Genomic DNA, 22,954 nt, shown 5'->3' with positions numbered 1-22,954 from the left:
CCAGCCCCCACAGGCAGAGGGCCGGTGCCAGGGTCACGGGCATGCCTTGCAGTTTGGCTTTGGACCCTGGAGGTGCAGGAGGGCAGCTGCCGGCTGCTCTGAAGCCTTTGCTCTCAGCAAGTGCACTTGTCCTGATGCAGGTCAGACCCTCCCAGACGCTTCCTGGTGGTCTAGGCAGAACCGTGGAGGCCGAATTCCTCAAGGCAGTTTCTGTATGCAGTATTTTTCACATGCTGATAAAAGTGTTTCCACTAAGAAGAGCTGGGAGCAAAAGGGTTCAGCCTGTGTACTCGTTACCCGACCAAACTCGGGCGCTGGCCTCGTGCGCTGGCCCTCGTGCGGTCCAGCCAGTCTGCCGACCCCGGCTGCGGGGAAGGGAAGGGCAGCCTTCATTGCAGGGCGCCAAGCAAGGAGCCCAGGGCAGCAGGTGCTCACAACAGCCAACCCCCCGGCTCTCGGGAGGGCGCCTTTGAAGACGGGTGAGGGAGGGGCCCCAGAGCACGTGGTCTGCGGGCGCCCAGTCTCTGGCCCTTGGGGCAGGGTCGCAGGGGTAGCACATCGTCCTCGGGGCCTGGCGGCTCCTGGTCATCAAGTCCTGGATTTCCTCCACCTGGTGGGGGTTGTAGGGTCTGTATAACAAGGCAGGAAGTGTGCTCAGATACTGTTTTCTGGGTACTTCAGAGAGGAGCTACAGCAGAGGCCGCAGGCAGGTCCGTCCTGGGAAGGCCCGCAGGGTCCCGCTCGGTTCCGTAATCTCACCCCTCCTCTCCGAGTTCCCGGCCCGCTGCACACTGCTGGGCGAGGCCGTGAAAGAACAGCCGCCGGAAAACGGACGTAGCAGAGAGGTCGCGAAACCCGGGGCTGCCTTCATCCAGTAAATAAAGGCGTCCTCACATCCAGAAGATGGGAAGGCGGAACCGAGAGCCCCTCATCGGCCTGGCAGGCAGAGCAGACACGCAGGGAACAAGAAGTGATGCCACGGCTGTCTCTTCACATAGGCCCGCGCTTGCTCAGCAAGCTCTGTCTTGGCGGAGCTTGGATGAAGCTGTCCTTAGATTTCTGTCGTGTTCCTTCGGAGACTCTGTGTCCTAAGCGTTACAGAGTGTCCACCAGAATGAACTCCCAGGGCGGGGCTGGAGGCCGTGGTGGTCAGTGCGCGAGGAGCTTGTTTCCCAGCAGGACGAAGGGCAGGCCTCAGGTGACGTGTTGCGGCACAGGCCCACGCAGAGGGACATGAGTGAGAGTTGCAGTGGCGGCGTCTCGGTTTATTGGGCTTTTGTTTTCCTTGTCCCCTTGAGGGCAGGGCCCATGTCTGTCCTCACACTTAGCACCGTGCCTTGCACACTGGCAGTGCTTGGGAGATAGAGCCTTTAATTTCAAAGGACCGAGTTACATGTACTCGAACTTCTTAGCAGTGGCTCCGTGTCATTCAGTTTATCAGCAAAGCAAAAAAGTCTTGCGCGAACAAAATTTTATCCCTAACAAGAAACACTCGTAAGAACCATAAGCAATTCTAATCATTCTCCCCCGGGGAGCAGCTGCCAGCACCGTGACACAAATGTACGACAATCCAGTCACACTTTCGTGGAGAACGGGGGGAAAGAGAGTGGCATGAGCGAAGCCACCATGCAGGGCCGGTAGACACATAACTCTGGCCCGAAGATTTGAACAAGGCAGATCCTCGGCCGAGTGAGCCAGCTGGTTCCCTCCTTCCGCCTCTGGGGACGGGCGGCGGAGGGTCCCGCGCCTCCTGTGTGAATGAGAGACGTTTGGAAATTGGGGCTCCAGACTGTCCATCACAGGTGGGGGACCAGTGGCAAGTCCAGAAGCCCCACATGCCGCGGGACACGTCAGCTCTCCAGGCTTCGCGGACCCAGGCGTTGTGAGCACCCCGTCCTCGGCACTTGCTCACCGGTACCTGCGGGAGGGCTCAGCTTTCATGACCCCAGGGGGGCCTGAAAATGGAGGAGGATCAGATGCGCTAATGACCTTGATAGGCGCTTTGTTCGGACAAATCCAGTTTGAGATTCGGGTTACCCAGTGGATGTAATTGCAGGTTGACTGAGCACCTGCGAGAATCATTCTGGCTGTGCTTATTCGCTGCCTGTGGGGACGAAGGGGTTAACTTAACTCTCCTGCCAAATTTCACCTGCAGCTCCTCTGCAGTTCCCCTCATTTTACGGGCAAGGAAACTGAGGCTCAGAGAAGCTGAGACGTGAGGCTCTGGGGGCCCCTGGCGCCTGTGAGCTGAGGTCTCGCCGCCACGCTGACTCGCAGTGGGGTCCTTGAAGCGCATTGTAGTGTTGTGAATTTTATGCAAGTTTGATTTAGGTGTACTTGTGTAGCCTTGGCATCCCCTTTCAGCTGAGAGCCAGCGGGTGCTCATCATCGAGAAATGGGTGTCAGGGCAGCACGCACAGCCCCTGACCCTTGTCGCCCCATCACCATGCCCCGGGATGGCAGATGCACGCTGACCCGAGCGGTCAGCATTGGCCAGGAGGTGAGCAACAGGCTGACCTGTGAACTGACCCCCCCCCCCAAGAAAAGGAGTGGTTTGTGGCTGCGCAGATCAAGCCCCCACCCCAGCCGCTGGCCATGGAGGCTTTACAGTGTTTCCAGGCTGCTGCTGGGGACCTAGTTTTCGGCCGGTCAGGGAAGAGCACACATGTCTGTCCGAGCCCTGTGCACACAGGCGCCCCCAGGCCCACAGTGCCCAGGCCTGCCCAGGTCCCACACCCTCCCCTGATGTGGACAGAGACAAAATGGAGTCGCGTGCGTTCCACAGGCCATGCCCCGTGAGGCTCATCCGCTCACCTCAGAGCCTTTAGACCACACAGGGACATTTTTCACCGTTTCAGCCCTTCGTAATATTTGGAGAAAAGCCATCACCAGTCTCAAAACAACTGTGATATGTTTCCTTACGAGAAAGAAAGTTTTAATCTTCAGTTTTAAGGTATTGTGCCCATGTGTCTTTGTTCACTTGAAATTTAACTCACCTTTACTTCCATTTTAAACCTTTGCTCGGGGGAGCAAAGGCTACCTGGCTTTTGTGGGATCCGGACTTTCCACCTTGGCTGGTGGTTCTCAGCCTCAGCTGAATGTCGCCATTACTGAGATGGTTTTACAAACCCTGTGGCCAGGCCACTCCAGACCAATGGACTTAGAGTCTCTGGGTAGGACTCAGGCAACTCCCAGGTGTTTGTACAATCCGGGTTAAGAACCTAAGCGGGAATTCCCTTCATGGCGCAGTGGGTAACAAATCCGACTAGAAACCATGAGGTTGCAGGTTTGATCCCTGGCCTCGCTCAGTGGGTTGAGGATCCGGCGTTGCCATGAGCTGTGGTGTCGGTCACAGATGCAGCTCGGATCCTGCACTGCTGTGGCTGTGGTGTAGGCCTGCGGCTACAGCTCCAATTAGACCCCTAGCCTGGGAACTTCCATATGCTGTGGGAGCGGCCCAAGAAAAGGCAAAAAAAGACAAACAAAACAAAACAAAAAAAACCCTAAGCGCATCTCCCCAACCTTCCCCCTGTACAGAGCGAGTGTTCTCCAGAAGGGGCTCCTGTGGGCTGGTTGTCTCTGACCTTCGTCATTACTGATTTCTAGACCTCTCTAAATTAAACCTTTGTTCTGGGGATAGTTTTTATTCTGTTGCCCCTGTGCAGAGATTCAGATTCTAGGTTCTCCTATAAATAAAAGGATCCAAACCCTCTCTTATTACGATGGAGAGTCTCACAGGCTCCCATCTAGAAGAGAGTGCCACCATCCTGATGGTGCCAGGGCTAATCCTGCAGGACAGCCAGGGGGCACTTTTTAGCCCAGCCCAGGGCTTGCTGCCCATAGAAATGGTAGCTCATCCACCTGCACTTCTGCCCGTCCCCGAAACCCCAGCCCTGAGAGCAGCCACGGGACCTGCGTCCTCGTAGCAAGTACTATCCCAAGTCAGCCTCCAAGGGCAGCTGAGGTCACGTAGCTTCTCCCTCCCGAGAGTATGTGGAAGAGAAGATTGGCACAGCTCTGCCCCAAGAGAGAGGCCTGTCAAAGCCTGCAGCCCTTTTGGTCTGGTTGAGAACTGCCTGCAGCCCTCAGCCACGTGAGGTGCCCTTGGCATCCGCTCTCGGGCAGGGACAGCAGAAGCGCAACTGGACAGCAGCTCCTGGAGCTGGCCATTGACCAAGGCCAAGGGGCTGGGCCAGGTTTCCGGCCCTCAAAGGGCCGGATGCCAGGGCTTTGGCTGGGGTGGGTGGGCAGGGTAGTGCCCAGACCTTCCTCGGGCAGTCGCCTGGATGCCCTCGTCTGAGTTCCCTCAGCTCCAGGACCACTCCAGCCTCAGCTTGCTGGTGAAGGATCCGTTCTGGCCACAATTGCGCTTCCCCAGGGAGGCCGGCGCTGCGTGGATTTCACAAGGTCACGTGCTCCTTGACCTTTTGGAACAGTCGATGTATGCCTTTTCTCTTTATTGTGTTTTTTTATTTTATTTATTTTAATTTATTTTATTTTTGGCCACACCCGCAGCACGTGGAAATTCCCAGGCCAGGGATCGAGCCTTTTTTCTTTAACAGCTGTATTGAGATGAAATTCACTCATTTCATAAAAGCATTCAGTGCAGTGGTTTTCGTCTATTCACGGAGCTGTGCGGTCGTTTTTAGACCATCTTCTCACCCTGAAAAGAAACACCATACCCATTGTCAGTGACCCGTTTCTCCCAGCGCTCCCTCCCCAAGCCCTTGGCAGCCACCAGTCTGCTTTTCGTTTCTGAGGATTTACCAATTCTGGACATTTCTTATAAATGGAATTTACGCCTGTGACTGCCTTCGCTCACTTAGCCAAGTGCTGGCAAGGTCTCTCATGCTGTGGCGTATACCTTGACACCGCGTTCTTCTTAACGCCACGTAGTCTGTGTGCGGCGGTATCCTTTTGTACTTATCCAGTCATCAGACGAACCTTGGATTATTTCCAGTTTTTTGCTATTATGAATGATGCTGCTAGAACGTTTATATGTAAGTTTTTGTGTGGACGTAAGTTCCCTTCCTCCCGGGACAGTATCTCAGAGGGGAAGTACCCGGCCCCTCTGAGATACTGTCCCCCAAAGGGGCTGCCCCTTTTCTTATCTCCACCAGCAGCGTGTGAATCTTCTACTTCTGTCACGTTTTGCACACGCGTGTCGTGATCTGCTGCTTTGCTATCCCAGGGGCGGGAAGTGGCGCAGGGTATGCCATTGTGCATAAGAACAACCAGACGTCAGCTGGAAGGCTGACTTCAACCTAGTTGCTTTTGGACCAGTCTAAGGAGGGTTGAGGTTCTTTTAACTTTTGTTTATTAGTTTTGTCCACATGAACCTCAGGCCAGCGCTCTCTGTCTAAACTGTAGTTCTTCGTGGACTGAGGGCCAGTTTGAGCCCTTGCTGACTTTTGGTGCTTTTAGAGACGAGTCTGGTTTGATGGTGTGACTCAAGGGGGTTGGGAGGGAGCAGGGGTTGGGTCAGAGGCTCTGCAGTGTTGCCAGTGGCCTCCCAGGTGGACAAGGTGCTGCGCTTTTTCCTGGGGCCTCCCAGAGAGCTTTCACACGGCTGGTAATGGTTCTTGTGTGTGTGTGTGTGTGTGTGTGTGTGTGTGTGTGCGCTCGTGTGCCATTTCTTGGGCTCCTCCCACAGCATATGGAGGTTCCCAGGCTAGGGGTCGAATCGGAACTGTAGCCACCGGCCTACGCCAGAGCCACAGCAACACAGGATCTGAGCCGCGTCTGCGACCTACACCACAGCTCACGGCAACGCCGGATCCTTAACCCACTGAGCAAGGCCAGGGATCGAACTCGCACCCTCATGGTTCCTAGTCGGATTTGTTAACCACTGAGCCGCGACGGGAACTCCGATTCTTTATTTTTTAACCTCTTTTTTCCTTCAGAAATGCAGCTGCTGTCTCGGAAACAGAGACCTCGTCTTGCTCAGTCAGCCTTTTTCCGTCCTGCCCTCAGGAGGAATTCACTGTCCTCCTAGGACTCGGGGGGCGTCCTCCTGGGACTCTCTGGGGTCCGCTTTTCCTGCAGACCGTCGACCTCTGTCTAGGAGATAGATGTTCGCACTCGAAGCCCACCGCAACCAAAACCCTCTTCCTCTGAAGCTCGTTTTCCTTCGCACATGACCTGCGCCTCCTCTCAGAGCTCAGGCTCGGGTGCCCTCTTCCCTGCACAGAGACCACTGCCTTGGTTATGTCATCCACTGGAAATAAACCCAAGGAGTTCCCGCTGTGGCTCAGCAGCAGCAGACCCGACCAGTATCCCTGAGGATGCGGGTTCGATCCCTGGCCTCACGCAGTGGGTTAAGGAGCCAGCATCTCCGTGAGCTGTGGTGTAGGTCGCAGACTCGGCTCAGATCCCACGTTGCTGTGGCTGCAGTTGCAGCTCCGATTCGACCTCTAGCCTGAGAACCTCCATATGCCGCGGGTGTAGCCTTAAAAAGATTTTTAAAAAACAAGAACGAAAATAAATCCAAGACTCTTTTCAGGTCTTACAAAGCAGGATACCTGGGAATGTTAAGATATTCTAAAATACGACCCTAAAAACTGCCCCTCTCCCTAGGTTCCACCTTGGCCTTGGCACCTCCCCTGCCGTCAGGCCCACCTTCGGCCCAGCCAGTGGGTCTATCCTCTGACCTCTGCAGCACTTTGCCTTGAATCGTTGCTGAGCAGCCTTTTTCTGTAGGATTTACCGAGGTCGTGCAAGACATTCCTGGCCAGCTGCTCATCTGTTTAAATAGTCCGGCTGTCCCGTGGATGCCCCCTTGGGGTCCCGGCAGCCTGATTTCCCCCGCTGCTTGCGGTGGTTCGATGTGTATTGACGAGCGTTCCCCTCCCTGCTCGCGTCGGGGCTCTGTGGGAGGCTCATCAATCTCGTGCTTCTTTAATTGACATCAATAATGTGTTTGCATTTATCAATATTTCCTAATTGCCAAGTTATAACAGTGGCGCTTCTGTGATAAATCATGTGCACAGCATCTTCAGACATTAGGGCTGGGGTTCCTGTCAGCGTTTTGATGTGCCGTAAATTGTTTCCATGGGGATTTTTTCCCCTATGAGGAAGGAAGGCAGCAGCAGATAGACTTGAGTCAGTGTCCCCATCGGAAGTCGGGCTAAAGAGCCAGCTCGTGCCCGTGAGAGTGGAAGGAGGCTCTCTCCCCGGCCGGTACATCGCAGCCCCGAAAAGCCCCTCGTCCCAGCAAAATGCACGCTCACCTGACTCCCCTGGGACGCCGCGCTCTGCCCGAGGAGAGGAATTTGGACCGAAGGATCGCAAACATTCCTACCAAGAAGGGACTCTTATCAACTCGTTTTCCACGAGAGGAAGCTTGTGCGGGTCAAACGGTGCTTTGCCAGGCTGGGTCTCCCCCGGAGCAGAGCTGTCCGAGTCCACGGCTGGACCCTTGGCCTTCCAGGGACAGACACAGCTGCCCAAGAGCGGGCGACGCAGGTGTCGAAGGACCACACCCACATTATCTGTTAAGCAGAGGGGTCCAGAAGGTCTGGCTCGGGAAAGAGATGATTGTGGAGGCTCCAGTGGCCAGTCCGAGCATCCAGTAGCGGCCAAGGCCAGGGCTCTGACCTGGGGAGAGGCGGTGCTGTCCCGGGGACGTCACCTGCCGCTGCCGGTCCCAGTGTGCTGATGGCAGTACCTGTGTCTGCGGTTGTGCGGGTTCAGGGAGCTGATCTGAGAAGTGCTAGCTTTTATTTCGCCAGCTCGCTGTTGTCTGGGTGGAAAGCCAGTCTGGGAGTGAGGCAGAGGCTTCTCCAAAACATCGTGCAGCACTTACCCGCAAGTTCGGCAGATCGTTCTGTACCAGACAGTGTTCGAGACACTAGAATGCCGCGTGTTTCCTCTGCAAGTAGCGTGTCGTTCCTCTTCTGGGTGTTTTTCTCCTTTAAAAAAAAGTCTTATCTTGTACTTGAACTTAAGCAGCTTCTGTAAAGGAAGGAATATTTTACCTTTTACTTAGTTTCCCCATTGTTGGCCCTCGGTTGCAGGCGTAACGCCGCCTCTGCAGATGGCAGTGGATGTCTTCGTAGAAGAAGGACTGGCCTCTGCCTTCTCGCAGCACCATTTTCACACCCAGAGTCCAGGGTCCGTGCCTGCTGCCCAGCAGGCAGGGCGTTCGCACGCCTCCCTCGGGCCTCCCTCTCGGGCTCTCTCTGGTGCAGAGGCCGTGCGAGTGCCCAACGTGCTCTTCCTAGTCATGTCGTCTAAGTGTCCCTTGTGTGCAAGAGTTCCTCTGCCTTGCTTTTGTTTTTTAACTTTCTCAATATTGACATGCTTAGTCTGGACTGTTTGCCAGTCTGAATCTGTCAGGGTGGGCGTCTCTTCTTACACTCAGAGTCATAAGCCCTTTGGCAGGAGCCCGTGTAGGTCAAGGGCGTTCTCCCCTTGCGTCGCCTCAGGAGTCCTCGATGTCAGGGGTCCCATTATTGGTTCTTGCTTGTTTGTCCCTTTGTTAGAGTGGAGGCGGGATATTTCCACTGCAAACATCTCATTTCTCTCTGTGGTTAATAAAGAACCTGTTCCCCAACAGCCTTTCGCCCAGTGGTTTGAAACCCATTAATGCACCCACCTGAATCAATTATTTACTCAGTGGTTGCAAAGTGGTGATTTTTCTAACTCTCTTATAACCTCACTGGCTTCTGTGTGTCACTCGGGGCCCTTTTTAATGACAGTAAGCCTAAATTACAGTCAGGGACTTTTCTCACTCACCTGTCTTAGTTCTCCCAGGTTAACAAACTCCTGAGCCGAGTCCAAGACTCAATGAGAATCCTTACTACTCACCCACTCAGGGCTTTTTCTTAGAGCTGAATCCCACCCAGAGTGTCACGTGGTTTCCACAAGCGGCCTGGGGTCCGTGTGGTATCAGGACTTCAGATTGTCGACGGCCGCTCAGCCCACCTGACCACTGATGTAGGCAAATGGGGACGTAGGCTCACCTTGAGAGCACCTTTGGGGACCACACCTGCCGCTGCGTCTAGAGCCTCTTCTCCCCTAAGGTATGGTGAGCATTTCTCATGCGACTCAGTACTCTTTTGCCTCCTGGCTTTTTTATGGCTTCCAGTATTTCATTTTCATGGCATACGGAGGTTCCCAGGCTAGAGATCCATTCCGAGCTGTAGCCACCGGCCTACGCCAGAGCCACAGCAACTCAGGATACGAGCAGCATCTTCGACCTACACCACAGCTCATGGCAACACTGGATTCTTAACCGACTAAGCGAGGCCAGAGATTGAACCCACAACCTCATGGTTCCTAGCCAGTTTCATTAACCACTGCACCATGGCGGGAACTCCTGCCATAAGTATCTTTATGTACATTCCTGTTTTCTTAAGACAAACTCCTAAAATTAAAATTACTGGGTCAGGGAGTTCCCTGGTGGCCTAGCAGTTAAGGTCTTAGCATTGTCACTGCTGTGGCTTGGGTTAGATCCCTGACCTGGGAACTTCTGCATGCCATGGGTATAGCCCAAAAAAATTAAAATTAAAAATAAGGAGTTCCCATTATGTTTCAGTGTGTTAAGAACTCGACATAGTGTCTGTGAGGATTCAGATTCGATTCCTGGCCTCACTCAGTGGGTAAGGATCCAGTGCTGCTTGGCTGTGGTGTAGCTTGCAGATGCAGCTCAGATCAAGTGTTGCCATCAACCCCTGGCCTGGGAACTTCCATATGCTACAGGTTCAGCCATAAAAAGAAAGAAAATTACTATTTTATTTTATTTTTGCTTTTTAGTGCCTTACCTGCGGCATATGGAAGTTCTCAGTTTGGGAGTCAAATCAGCACTGCCGCTGCTGCTGCCAACCTACACCACAGCCCACGGCAACGCCAGATCCTTAACCCACTGAGCAAGGCCAGGGATCAAACCCGCGTCCTCAGGGATACTAGTCGGGTTCCTTACCACTGAACCACAATAGGAACTCCCTAAAAATCTTTTTAAATTAGTGGGTCAAAGAATATGTACGTTTTAAGGTATATGAGGCAAATTTTAAACCTAGTGACTTTTTGCTGATGTGACCCTTCCCCCAGAAGTGTGTCCACGTACACATAAAGGCAGTTGTACTTAAGGTGTCTGGGTCTCATGAAGCCGCAGGCTCAAGTGCAGAACCTCTGTGTGCACGATGGAAAGCTGATCGCTCCCCAAGACCGCAGTCTCCGAGCAGCTCCCTCAGGCCTACTCCGGTCACACCCTCTGCAGTTTCAGACACAGCGTTAATTCTCAGGATAGTTGAGAGACTATTGGGAGCTTTTCCATGGTCTGTTGATAAAAATATTTATGATTGCATGTTGGCTTTTCATGTCTCAAGAACAGAGTTGGAATGTTTTATATTCATGCTCAGTTCCTGTAGCTTCTCTTGTAACCCTCCGTACCCGTGAACCCTTCGCCTCGCATAACTGATAATTCACGTGTTTGTTCCCCATAACTAAAACGTGAGTAGCTGTAGGGCTGAGGCACTTTTTAGAATTGCATTTGGGTTTTGAATTTTCCCTGATCAGAGATGGATTCAGTTTGTGTAGTTTAACTTATTTAACTAGGAAAGCTGATTTTCGAGCCCTTGGCTGAGCAGGCCCCGGCTCTGCTGTGTCTTTCCCTCTAAGATCTTAGAGGACACCATGCTAGGGGCCCTGTTTCCCTCTTGGGATTCTAACCCAGGAGCATCCCCACGCTGGGAGCTGCAACCCAGGGTGGTTTTGTTTGTTTGTTTGTTTGTTTGTTTTAATCTTCCTTTCAGCTAGGATGGAGCATAATAATTGCCAGTAAATTCTTAGGCTCCTTTACTAAAGAGGAAAAGGTTGGGATTTTGAGGTCACGTAAGTCAGCAGCTGTCCTTCTGCCCCACCACTAAGGCCCAAGAATTTTAGCTTTTACTGTCCGCTTCATTTCCTCCAAGCACTCATTTTGGGGAAGCTTTTTTTTACTGCGTTATGTCCCAGGAACGAGTCTGACCCAAAATGTTTCCAAAATGTCAGGAAACCGATGGGTCTAAAATGATGTTTTCTGGAACTAGATGTTTTCAGCCACATGAGAGGTGGTCTAGTTATACTGTGTGTACATGCGTGCGCATGCACGTTGGCCTGTGTACATTTGGGCAGCGGGGTGATTTTAATTAAATAAACAACATTTACTCTAAATTGTAGTGTCAGAGACTATCAGACCCATCACATTCAAGTGCTTGTTCGCTAAGATTGTTCAGAGCAGAGATGGCACTGCCATGGTTACCAGATGGATTTTCTTCTAAATGAACTTTTTTTTTTTTTTTTTTTGTCTTTTTGCTATTTCTTTGGGCCGCTCCCGCAGCATATGGAGGTTCCCAGGCTAGGAGTCGAATCGGAGCTGTAGCCACCGGCCTACGCCAGAGCCACAGCAACGTGGGTTCCGAGCCGCGTCTGCAACCTACACCACAGCTCACGGCAACGTCGGATCGTTAACCCACTGAGCAAGGGCAGGGACCGAACCCGCAACCTCATGGTTCCTACTCGGATTCGTTAACCTCTGCGCCACGATGGGAACTCCTAAATGAACTTTTTTTAAGCAGAGTTACATTGTGCTAAAATACATCTGTATACAAGGAATGCAGTTAAAATCACAGTTATTTTAAAATGCTGAGCATTCTTAGTTTGAGCCAAACTGTTAAAAAATTAAAAAATAAAACCCTCAAGGAATTCAATTACTTTGAGTCTATTAAGGAACTTATTACCACTCCAGTATTACTTATTCTGTGTGCTTAGTATAATTCTTCGTAATTCCAAAATAAACTCGGAACCAGTTCCAGGGAAATCCTGTGAAGAGATTAAAGCGAGGAAGACCGTGACTCATCTGTATGGAGTTTGGGGCACCCTGGAAAGCAGGACGCTGACGTCTGCCCTGGCCCGCCGCTGACTCACTGAGGACCCGGGGAAACCGTGAGAACTCTGCCTCTGTCCACTCTGCATCTGTCCCCCCCCAGCCCAGGCGGAGCATGCTTGCGACAGATCACCTTCTGTTGTGTAGAGAATGATTGAGCACGGTGGCGCTCTAATGGAAACGCCTCCGTTTGGGGACAGCAGTGATTAGAGCCGTGGATTAAGTGAAACCTGTATTGACGTCTTAGCAGGTGATGGAGCCTCCTTGGTGGGGTTTTCTTTCTTGTGCTTCTTGAGCTCCTTGTACTGTCACCACTAACCATGGTGGACAAATTTAAAGTCCTTTCCAGGAAAGTGGTGCTCAGCAGCAGGACTGAGTTGTAAGTGGCACTTCGGTTTGCTCTGTCCAGGTGCCACACGGAGCAGCGTAGAGCTTCGCGGCCCTGGATGCTGAGGGTCTCAAGGCCACGGGAACGTCCTGTCCGGACACAGGGGCTGCTTGGTCCTCACACAGCTGGGATGGAGGACAGACCGCTCAGGTCAGAAGGTCTGCTTTCAGGTCCTCGCCTGCGCTCTGAGGCTCACTGCTTCCTTTCTCTGAAACTCAGTAAAAATGGGGCTGTTGAGATTGAGGTAGCATAATGATGTTGTGTAATCAGCAGGTGAGACTCGAGTGATAGTGACATGTGATGGGGCACGGGGAAGCGAGAGTTCTAGTGAGAATAATAACTCACGTTTATTGAGCCCTTGCCAAGCAAGCTCTGTGCCCAACGGCTTGCACGGGCCGTCTCCTCTCATCTTCCAGCCAGGGCTGTCCCACGAGGGAACGAGGTTCAGAGCAGCCGCCCCCATGAGGAGGGGGCAGGGGCACCCTCAGACGGCCAGCCTCACTCTTAAGCACCCCGTATCCCGCGTTACAATGAGGCCGATCGGAGAGCACAGCCGAGATCCCTTGTGGTTTACAAGTTACGTAACTCGAGGGGGTTTCTGATGTACCTTGATATACATGTTATTTTTTAATCAAAATAATACATTCTCAAGTTTAAAAAAAAAAAAAGGCAAAAAGAAGGGTGCCCCCTCCTCGACCTCCTCCCCTGCCCCTAAACCTCACCGTCCCAGTTCACATTCTTACGCCGCCCCCGTGCACTCAGGCGGGTGCCTGTGGACGTGGGTGCTGCCCTCCTTGGCTGAGCACAGGGGACGTTCCCTGATCCGTGCCCCCACGGCCTCTTCCTTCCCCCAAGCACAGTATCACGTGGCAGAACCCGTTCTCTTTTTGAACAACTAAACAGTGCTCCACAGTACGGATAGGCTGGCACTTAACTAGCTGGTCCCTTAAGGGCGGACCTTGACGTTGCGCTCAGCCTTTGGCCGTGATGAGCAGGGCGGGGTGGACACCCGGGCCCCTGAGAAGTCTTTGTTGAGGGTAGAGGCATGGAGCCGAGTCAGAGGGCGAAGTGTTGAAAGCGTAGACGCACTCCCCTCACTGCCGGAGCTCCCGGTGCCAGCACCCCGGCCGCGCCCTCAGCCTGGAGCAGAGGGAATGTTTGCATCTGCATCAATTCCAATTCCATTTGTGAAAGATGGTGTCTCTTTAGCTACAGATCAAGTGGAGGTGTTTTCTGTGTGCTAGCCATGTCCTGCTCTTCTCTCTTAACCACTGCTTTGGGTTTTGCCCTGTCTGTCGCAAACATGTTTTCCCCATTTGCCCCTTATTTTTTGGTCCTGTTTACCCCCTTTTCTATACAGAAGGTTTTAATTTGTAAATAATTACATTCTGTTTTTGCATTTTGCGTCATGCTAAATTCCCAATCCAAGATTACAAGGATTCTCTTGTATTTTCTCCTAGTGTTTTATAGGTACTTTTTTATTTTTAATTCCCAGTGCACTTAGTTTATTTTGGTGGAAGAATGAACTTTTTCCAGATTATGCACCCTCGTCCCTGTGCCATTCATTAAATAAGCAGACATTTTTGTCTCGGCCAGCAAATCCTGCTTCCCTCCATCTGCCTTATGAGGAAGCAGGTGCGCACTGGCTGTGGGTCGTCCTTGTCCACACGGAGCCCAGGCCGGGGAATGACGTGTGTCCCCGGCACCCGCCCTTCAAATCTAAGGTTTACGTTTTCGTTGTAGTTTCTACAACTGTGTGTGGCAAATGCTAGGTTATAAAAGTAAAATGTATATGCAGACTAAATCGTTTTACAATAAAAATCTCTGTGTCACATAAAATAGTCCCCACTCTCTGATTAGGGCCTCCTTGAAAATGGATGCATTAAAACTAAAGAATATAGAAGGTCCATCCATGTCAAGCAAAATGCCATGAGGCTACTACCGTCGGTGCTGCACCGGTCACTGTGCACGCCGTTGAAAGAAGAACCTAAACCGGTTCTTAAATGGGTCACGTCTCTAAGTACGCGCGCCTCGACGCTCCTGATAAAGGTTTGGCTCCGTCCCGAAACACCAGTGCGGCGATAAAGCAGCATCTTTTTCCTCCGGACCTAACCCATTTTTGCAGGAACTAAGGCCCCCTCGCCCAGGAGGAGGGTGGTACCTTCAGACTGAGCACCGACCTGCCTCCTCACTGTCAGCCAGTCAGAAGGAATCAGCACCCAGAGGAAGATGTGAAGACTCTGACCCCCCCCCCATGATTAACTATGATGAACTCCCTTTTAAAACTTGCATGGTTAAGCGGAATCTTCAGAGTTTGTTCTTGGCCTCGTGTCTGCCTTCTCCCCAGGTTCCTGGCAAACTTCCCTTTCCAAACAACCCCTGTCTCTCAACCTTTGGCTTTCAAGCAGCAGGCAGCCAAACCGGACTTTCAGTAACACGACCGCTGGATTCAGTAAGCCGGCTATGGTGCGGAGGCTAGAGCTCTACCTTGAACTTGCAGAGTCCTGGCCCTGCCACTGGGTCTGGACAGGTGGAATTGCTTTGTAAAGGACCAATGGCTGTGTGTAGAGCCTACAGTGAATACATTCATGGCACTTCTGATGTGAAAGTAAGCGGGGCTAGGGGATCCCTGCTTCCAAGCCTCCCTGGTCCCAAGCCTTCCTGTGTCTCCCATTTCTGGCTTGTAAGAAAAAGGCTTCAGCCTCCTAGACCCTCCCCAAGTTCCAAAGGGCAAATTCAAGCTGTCACTAGATAGGGGAGCGAGGGAATGCAGAAACAAAGGAAGAGCAGTCCCGCTGAGGCAGAATACTAACCCAGGGAGTCGGTGGAGGAGCCTGGGCTTGGCCGTGGGTGAGTTTGCTCTCAGTTTAATGATCACTTTATTAATCTTACACATCCAATAACTGAAACTTGAAAATGGATTCTTGCTAAAACATTTAAGCATTGACTAAAAGCTAAATTACATTTCCTGAACCAATTTTAAAACCTGCTACTAATCTCATATAGCTGCTTTTAAACTCGCCAAGCACCTTAAAAAGTAGCTAAAGCAACACAAAAATTGTCGTTACAAAACCAATTACTGTATTTACACTTAAACCCATTCTGAAATATCACTGCTTTGGGTTTAATTCAAATCTTCAGTATTTCTGCGGTTTCAGAAATGTCAATTAATACCTGCCTCAGTGTTAATAATAAAAAGAATGCCTGAGGTTACAGGACCTGAGGCCCAGTCAGGGCACGCGTCATCAAGCCAGGCTGCCTTGCTGTGGATGTAGTTCCCCTGGTACATCCGTGTGTGTGTGTGCATGTTGGTGTGACTCTGGTGGGGGAATGTTGGTGGGACTGGAGGGGTGCGTGCTGGTGTGACTCTGGCGGGGGAATGTTGGTGGGACTGTGTGTGTGTGTGTAAATTCTGGTGGGACTGTGGGGAGGATGCTGGTGTGTGTGAGTGTGAATGCTGGTGTGACTGGGAATGCTGGTGTGAGTGTGTGTGTGTGAATGCTGGTGTGATGGGGGAATGCTGGTGTGAGTGTGTGTGTGTGAATGCTGGTGTGAGTGTGTGTGTGAATGCTGGGGGGACTGGGGGGTGCTGGTGTGAGTGTGAATGCTGGTGTGACTGGGAATGCTGGTGTGAGTGTGTGTGTGTGAATGCTGGTGTGATGGGGGAATGCTGGTGTGAGTGTGTGTGTGTGAATGCTGGTGTGAGTGTGTGTGTGAATGCTGGGGGGACTGGGGGGTGCTGGTGTGAGTGTGAATGCTGGTGTGATCGTGGGGGGAATGCTGGGGTGTGTGTGTGAATGCAGGTGGAACTGGGGGGGGTGCTGGTGTGAGTGTGTGAGAATGGTGGTGTGAGTGTGTGTGAATGATGGTGTGACTGTGGGGGGTGCTGGTGTGTGTGTGTGAATGCTGGTGTGTGTGTGTGAGTGAATGCTGGTGTGACTGGGGTGCTGGTGTGAGTGTGTGTGAATGCTGGTGTGACTGGGGGATGCTGGTGTGTGTGTGTGTGAATGCTGGTGGAACTGGGGGGGTGCTGGTGTGAGTGTGTGTGAGTGAATGGTGGTGTGACTGGGGGGAATGCTGGTGTGTGTGTGTGAGAATGGTGGTGTGTGTGTGTGTGAATAGTGGTGTGACTGTGGGGGTGCTGGTGTGTGTGAGTGAATGGTGGTGTGACTCTGGGGGTGCTGGTGTGAGTGTGTGTGAATGGTGGTGTGACTGGGGGATGCTGCTCTGTGTGTGTGTGTGTGTGTGTGTGTATGAATGCTGGTGGAACTGGGGGGGCTGGTGTGAGTGTGTGTGAGTGTGAATGGTGGTGTGACTGGGGGGGGCTGGTGTGTGTGTGAGTGTGAATGGTGGTGTGACTGTGGGGGGTGCTGGTGTGTGTGTGAATGCTGGTGTGGGGGGGTAGTGCTGGTGGCGGCGGGGACCCAGGAGGACCCCGCGAAGGAAGGGCGCCCTCCGGGTGTGTCGGCAGCGGGGGGAGGCCGGAGCCCGGAGCCCCGGCGCCAGCGGGGACGGAGGAGCGCGCAGCAGCGGGAGAGGCGGGAGGAGCCCTGGGAAGAGCCTCGGGCGGTGGTCCCCGCGCCAGTGCTCGGCTCGCCGGGCTGCCCCGCGCCAGCGCGGGAGGGCGGCAGGGGCCCAGGAGGGCGGCGGCTGGGCTGGGGGGCTCAGGGGCCGGCGAGGAGCTGAGGACGTCTGCTGACGAGGAGGCGGAGGCCGCGAGGGGAGCAGCCCGTCTCCCCGAGGAGTCGCCGCCGGGGCCCCGGGGCCGCGCGGGAGGCGGCGCTGCCGCTCGCTCGCCGGGGCCCTTTCCTGTCTGGCCTTCGCCGTTCGCCCTGGTCTGCGTTCGAGGCCCTAAAAACCTAGACGTTGCGAAGGCCATGGATCAACGTTGCGTTTGCACCGTTTGTTTTTCTTGGCGTGAGCATTCGTTCGTCGTGCGTGGTCCCAATTCTTTCCCAAAATTTAGGGCGTTCCCTTTGCGTCTCCGCAGCAGCAGACCCGACTGGCCTCCCTGGCCCCGCTCCGTGGGTTAGGGATCCGGCGTTGCCGTGAGCTGCGGCGTAGGGTGCAGCTGCAGCTCGGGTCTGGCGTGGCTGCGGCTGTGGTGTAGGCCGGCAGCTGTAGCTCCAATTAGAGCTCTGGCCTGGGAAATTCCATACGCCACAAGTGCGGCCCTTAAAAAAAAACTGAGGAGTTCCCGTTGTGGCGCAGGGGTTGACGAATCCGACAGGGAACCTTGGGGTTGCAGGTTCAATCCATGGCCTTGCTCAGTGGGTTGAGGATCTGGCGTTGCCGTGAGCTGTGGTGTAGGTCGCAGATGCGGCTTGGATCCCGCGTTGCTATGGCTCTGGTGTAGACCGGCGGCTACAGCTCCGACTAGACCCCCTAGCCCGGGAACTCCATGTGCCGTAGGAGCAGCCCTGGGAAAAGGTAGAAAGACCAAAAAAAATTTTTTGAAAGAGCAAAACTCGTATACAGTTTGGATTATAGTACTGAGATGCATTGCTTAAGAAGAGAAAATGTGAGGCCTTGTTGTAGCAGATGGCGAGAGTGTGAGGGCGTTGCTGAGAGTCGGTTGCATCTCTGTTGCAAGGAGAATTGTGCAACAGAGATGACAAAGCTCAAGTCGGAAAACGACCCTCAGGGGCAGAAAGGGAGAGAGGTTGGTACCCTCTTCCCCAGGCTGGGCCTGGCAAGGAGACGGCAGCCGCAAAAGTCAGAGGAGGCAAGGGTGCCCATGAGGGCATCGTGGCAGCGGCGGGTCCCCAGGCTGCCTTCTGGGCAGGGCAGCCCTGAGGTGGGAGGGGCAGCTGGGCTGTGAGCAGGAGAGCAGCTGGACGGACGGGAGGCTGCACGGAGGAGGAAGAGCAAGCAGGGCAGGGGTGGGGGGTGGAGAACGGATGGAGAAAAGCAGGGGCATCGTGCCTGGAGCAGAGCTGGGGCTTGGAGGCATCAGCGAGCTCCTAAGTGGAGAGGATGCTAAGAGACGGCGAGTCAGATCTGAGGATGATGTGCCTGAGCCGGGGGTGGGGAAGGGCGTCAGCACAGATGCTGAAAACCCTGCAAATGCCGGCCGAGGAGCGAGTGGACGGGAAAACTGAGCCAAGAACCAGAGGCAGTAGAGGAAGGCCCTCGGCACACAGCAGCCACGGGCTTGGGAAGACGTCGGGACTGCCGGTGTGGACATCTGTACCCGGCGCCACAGAGGACACAGAGTGAGCAAGTGGCATGAACCTCAGAAGGAGCTAGAGGTTCTGTGGGGCTCTAGGACTGCAGGCTCATCAGATGCATCAGTAACTGCCTCCTGCAAGACCCTGGCCTTCTCAACCCTTTAAGCGCATCTACTTAGCAAATCATCGTTGGGCAGTTTGTGTTGAGATTTAGCTTGTTTCTACCCAAGGCCCTGTGGTGTGTGGCTGGTAGGAAAGGACACTGATGAGCCTGTATGGCTGGCAGAATAAGACCCCCTCTGGCACAGTCACATCTGCTGTGATTAAGCACAGTGAGAAATTAATGGTGAGCAGAGCCGTAGCCGAAGTGTACTATCAGCACAGAGGGGCCAGGTGTTTAATTCCGCAGGTACGGCTGGTCTTCAGAAATGTAAGCCTAGGATTGCTTTACGATCCAGCTCTTCCCTTTCTGGTCATATGCCCAAAGGAACTGAAAGCAGAGTCCTGGAGAGTGATTCGTACACCCAGGTTCACAGCGGCGTTATTCACGACAGCCAAGAGGTAGACACAGCACAGGTGTCCATCGACGGTTAAATGGACACACAAACTGGGGACTCAGCGTTTGAGAGGAGGCGCGTCCTGACGCGTGTGCTGTCACGCGGATGAGCGCTGGGGACGTCATCGCAGTGAAGGCAGCCGGTCCCGGAGGACAGCGCTCACGGGATTCCGCTCACGTGCACGTCGACGTCCAGAGACGTCGGAGCGCAGTCGCAGAGAGCGGAGCCGCGCTGCCCGGAGAATGGCTCTGACGGCGCGGCGGCTCCGTGGGGAGGTGGCCGCGTGCTGGAGACGGTGGTGGGGTGTCTGCCCAGCAGTGTGAACGTGCCAGACGCCGGTGAGCTGTCCGCTCCACGTTTATGTACAGACCACAGCTTCATAAACGTGATGATTCTTCTAAATAAGTGAGGCACATGGTAAATTTTACACATGCTTTATCACAATACCGGAAAAACCAGTTTAGACCCTGACTTTGCGTTATTGAGGGGGATTTGCTCCCTATTTTTTTCAAATGTGCATTTAATTCTCAGAAAAAAAAAATTTTAAGAATAAAATACATGTATATCATTTTCTAATCTTATAAGCGTGTGTAACTCCAATCTCCTGGGATAGATATGATAGAAAATAACAATAATAATAATAATAATAATCATAATAATAAATGTATGTATATGTATGACTGAGTCACTTTGCTCTATAGCAGAAATTGGCACAACATTGTAAATCAGCTATAATTTTTTTTTTTAGAGCCACACCCAGGATATGGACGTTCCCAGACTAGGGGTTGAATCAGAACTGCAGTTGCTGGCCTACATCACAGCCACAGCAACTCAGGATCAGAGCCACATCTGCAACCTACACCACAGCTCACAGCAACACCAGATCCTTAACCCACAGAGCAAGGCCAGGGATCGAACCCGAGTCCTCATGGATACCAGTCAGATTTGCTACTGCTGAGCTGTAACAGGAACTCCAACTGTAATTTTTTTAAGTATGCGACTGTGCACGCAGGTGTGTGTGTCTGCAGCTGTAAATACATGCTTTACTCTGCTTCCAGACAGCAAATTTGAGCTGCCAGTGAACTCCCTTCTTTGCAAGGACCTCCCTTATTTTTTCCCTCTGTAACGGGGAGGATAGAGAAAGCTCTTCCAACCCCACCCCTTTTTTTCATTTCTTCTCCTGTTTCTCTCTGGGTCAGAAAAGGCAACACATGTAAAAAGTCCCTTAGAGCCGTGACTCTCTCCACGTGAAAGGCACCAAGTGGCAGGTCCTCGTCGTCCAGCCTCCCCCAGGACCAGGGCCTGACGCCCCGCACACAGGCCACGCAGGGCTGGGGCAGAAGCAGCAGCCCCGTCCTTTCCTCTGTTCAGAACTAGACGTGGAAAAGGAAGTCTTCACTTAAACTACTAACTTTCAGTCCCTCTGGTCCTCTTTGGTCCCCTTTCTTGCCGGTGTGGCCAGGGCAGAGCAGCATCCCACTTCCTCCTGAGGTCAGGCCGACCAGGAGGCTGCAGAGATGTCACCTCCGCCCCATGCGGCTCCTCGAAGCTTTGCCGCAGCAGCAGCAGAAGCAGCGCACGGCGTGGGAAGCCGCCTTCGGGGTGGGGGTGGGGGCGGGCTCTGAAGTAGGCACGAGGGGCTGGCCGACCTAGGGCCCCTTGGTGTCACCAAAAACACCTGTTTCCCCGCCTGGCCTGCACTCCCGCCGGGTCCCCTCTGATAGAGCCTTGACCGAGTTCCTGCGTCACAGCAACACGTGTTTAGTTGATGTTGCCCTCGGCGCCCCAAGGGAAGGGGGATGAAAGGCCTAGAGTTGAGCTGAATCTTCGGTTGGCTGAAGGGTTAGCTCAGCGAGCCAGGACTTTCCTAAGATGGCTGCCAGCACATCTCCTATGTTCCCAGTGACGGCTCGTTCGGATGTCTGGGTGTGTGTCACTGTGGGAAGGGGGAGAATTCCTCACAGCCCTGCTTTCAGAGGAACCCAGCCATGTGGACACAGGGACAACACACATCCCAACAGGATGTGCTGGTGCCTCTGTGTCTCCAAGGGGGTTACGTGGGCTTCATCAGAAGACTGTAAGGCAGGATGCAGAAGTGCAGGTGTGTGGATGCAGAACTGCAGGTGTGTAGGATGCAGAGGTGCAGGTGTGTAGGATGCAGAGGTGCGGGTGTGTGGATGCAGTGACACGGGTATATGGATGCAGAGGTGCAGGTGTGTGGATGCAGTGACACGGGTATATGGATGCAGAGGTGCAGGTGTGTAGGATGCAGAGATGTAGGTGTGTCAGATGTAGAAGTACAGGTGTGTGGATGCAGAGGTGCAGACGTGTAGGACTCAGGGATGTAGGATGCAGAGCCACGGGTGTGTCGGATGTAGAAGTGCGGGTGTATGGATGCAGAGGTACAGGTGTGTAGGATTCAGGTGTGTGGGATGCAGAAGTGCAGGCAGGGCCCTGAGGAGCACAGCAGTGAGAAGGTGATGCAGCAGAAAGTCTGGCTAGGATCAGCTGAGCACAAGTCATGCCCTGAGCCCTCTGCTGCCATTAGACACTGGAGGGGGTTCCGGCTGCCTTTATGGTAGTTTCAAATGCCACTCTGTGTCCCCTATGGACTGAATGTGTGTCTCTCCCCAAAAATTCATGTATGGCAACGCTAGCCCCAGTGTGGTGGTATTAGGTGGAGTCTTTGGGAGGGAGGCAGCTGGGGTTAGATGAACTCATGAGGGTGGTGCCCTCGTGAGTGGGATTTAGTGCCCTTGTAAAGCATCCCGAGAGAGTTTGCTCCCTCTCCCTGCCCTCTGCCAGGTAAGGACAGAGACGGGCGGGCATTGTGCAGCCTGGAAGGGGGCCCTCGCTGAAGCCCACTCTGCTGGCACCTGACCTCAGGCCTCCGGCCTCCAGTACTTGAGCAATAAACGCCTGTTGTTTAGAAGCCACCCAGCCAGGTGTCCTGCTACAGCAGCCGTGCACTGAAGCAGCGTCCCTGGCAGTTGAGAGGCAGAGGCTGGCTTGCAGGCCGAGGGGCTCTGAAGTCCCCTGACAGAGCCACTGATACTGAACGTGCAAGGCTACTTGCTTTGAGGACCCTGGTATTGATTTTTTTTCTGTCCCTGTCATTTCACAGGAACCACGTCACATCTCTTCTGTACACGAACTTTTTAAAAAAACAAACCTTTTTTCCTGACTTTCAACTCCTTTGAACTTGACTGAAAACAATGTTGGAGTAAATTTGTGTAGGTTTTTCAGTGATCGATGGTAATGCTAAAAGTGGATTCCTTCGTTTATTTTCCCTTTTAGAAGCTATCAGAGAAGGGAATTATTTAATTTCAGTCAATACGGAGATAATTTGACTCACTAATGCTGTGTGTACTTGGCTGTATGGCTGATACATCAGGTTTAGGAAAATTCTGGCGAGATCGGCTTTGAAGACAGGAGTGGGGTTAAAGTGGGCGTTTAAACAGATGAAACCCAGCACACTTGGTAAAGGAGGCTGGACGTAGAGGGAGGCCAGGCACATCCCAGGCCCCAGCTGCCCCTTCCAGCCGATTCCCAACGGTGCTCCCCCGGCCCCTTGCCGTCCAGCCGGCGGCCGGCCCCACTCCTGTCTCCGTTGGTCCAGGTCTTTCGGCGCAGCCCCGTCAGCCCCTTCCTCCGCTGTCCTGCCCTCCGCAGGCCTTAGGAAGACGCCGGCTTCAGCAGCACGCGCTGTTACTGCCCCCCGAAGGCGCCGGCCTGGGACAGAGCAAGGCTGTGTCCTCCCAGCTCTGCCTAAACACACGCTGAGCCTCAGACCGAGGCTCGGGCGACGGCAGAGACGCGGAGGAGGAAGCCACCCGGAAAGGTCAGGTGGTTTCCCGCCCCTCTCACGATGCCCGGAGGGCCGGGCTGCCAAGGCCGTCCACGGTTAAATGTCCATTTCAGGAACATCCATCGTCAGAGGGTTTTTGTACTTTTCACTCCCACACTCTTCTGC

General features: G+C 53.4%; 1 protein-coding gene across 7 annotated transcripts in view; it reads left to right on the top strand.

Moving 5' to 3' along the window:
* Positions 1-22,954, top strand: part of LYRM4 (LYR motif containing 4) — a 158,278-nt gene that overhangs the window by 47,297 nt on the left and 88,027 nt on the right. The window contains exon 3 of one of the 7 annotated variants that reach the window (XM_021100141.1): positions 12,276-12,311. The exons of 5 other annotated variants lie outside the window; for them this stretch is intronic. In XM_021100141.1, coding sequence (XP_020955800.1) covers positions 12,276-12,296 — 21 coding nt within the window. In that variant the 3' untranslated portion in view covers positions 12,297-12,311. Of the gene's footprint in view, positions 1-5,903; positions 6,292-12,275; positions 12,312-22,954 lie in introns of those variants that run through there. One more of the 7 variants, XM_021100137.1, reaches the window with a different exon arrangement.

The sequence above is a fragment of the Sus scrofa genome, chromosome 7, assembly GCF_000003025.6.
Source record: "Sus scrofa isolate TJ Tabasco breed Duroc chromosome 7, Sscrofa11.1, whole genome shotgun sequence".
Classification (NCBI taxonomy): Eukaryota; Metazoa; Chordata; class Mammalia; order Artiodactyla; family Suidae; genus Sus; species Sus scrofa.
The sequence above is the reverse complement of the archived record's forward strand: the minus strand, read 5'-3'. Positions and strand labels throughout refer to the sequence as shown.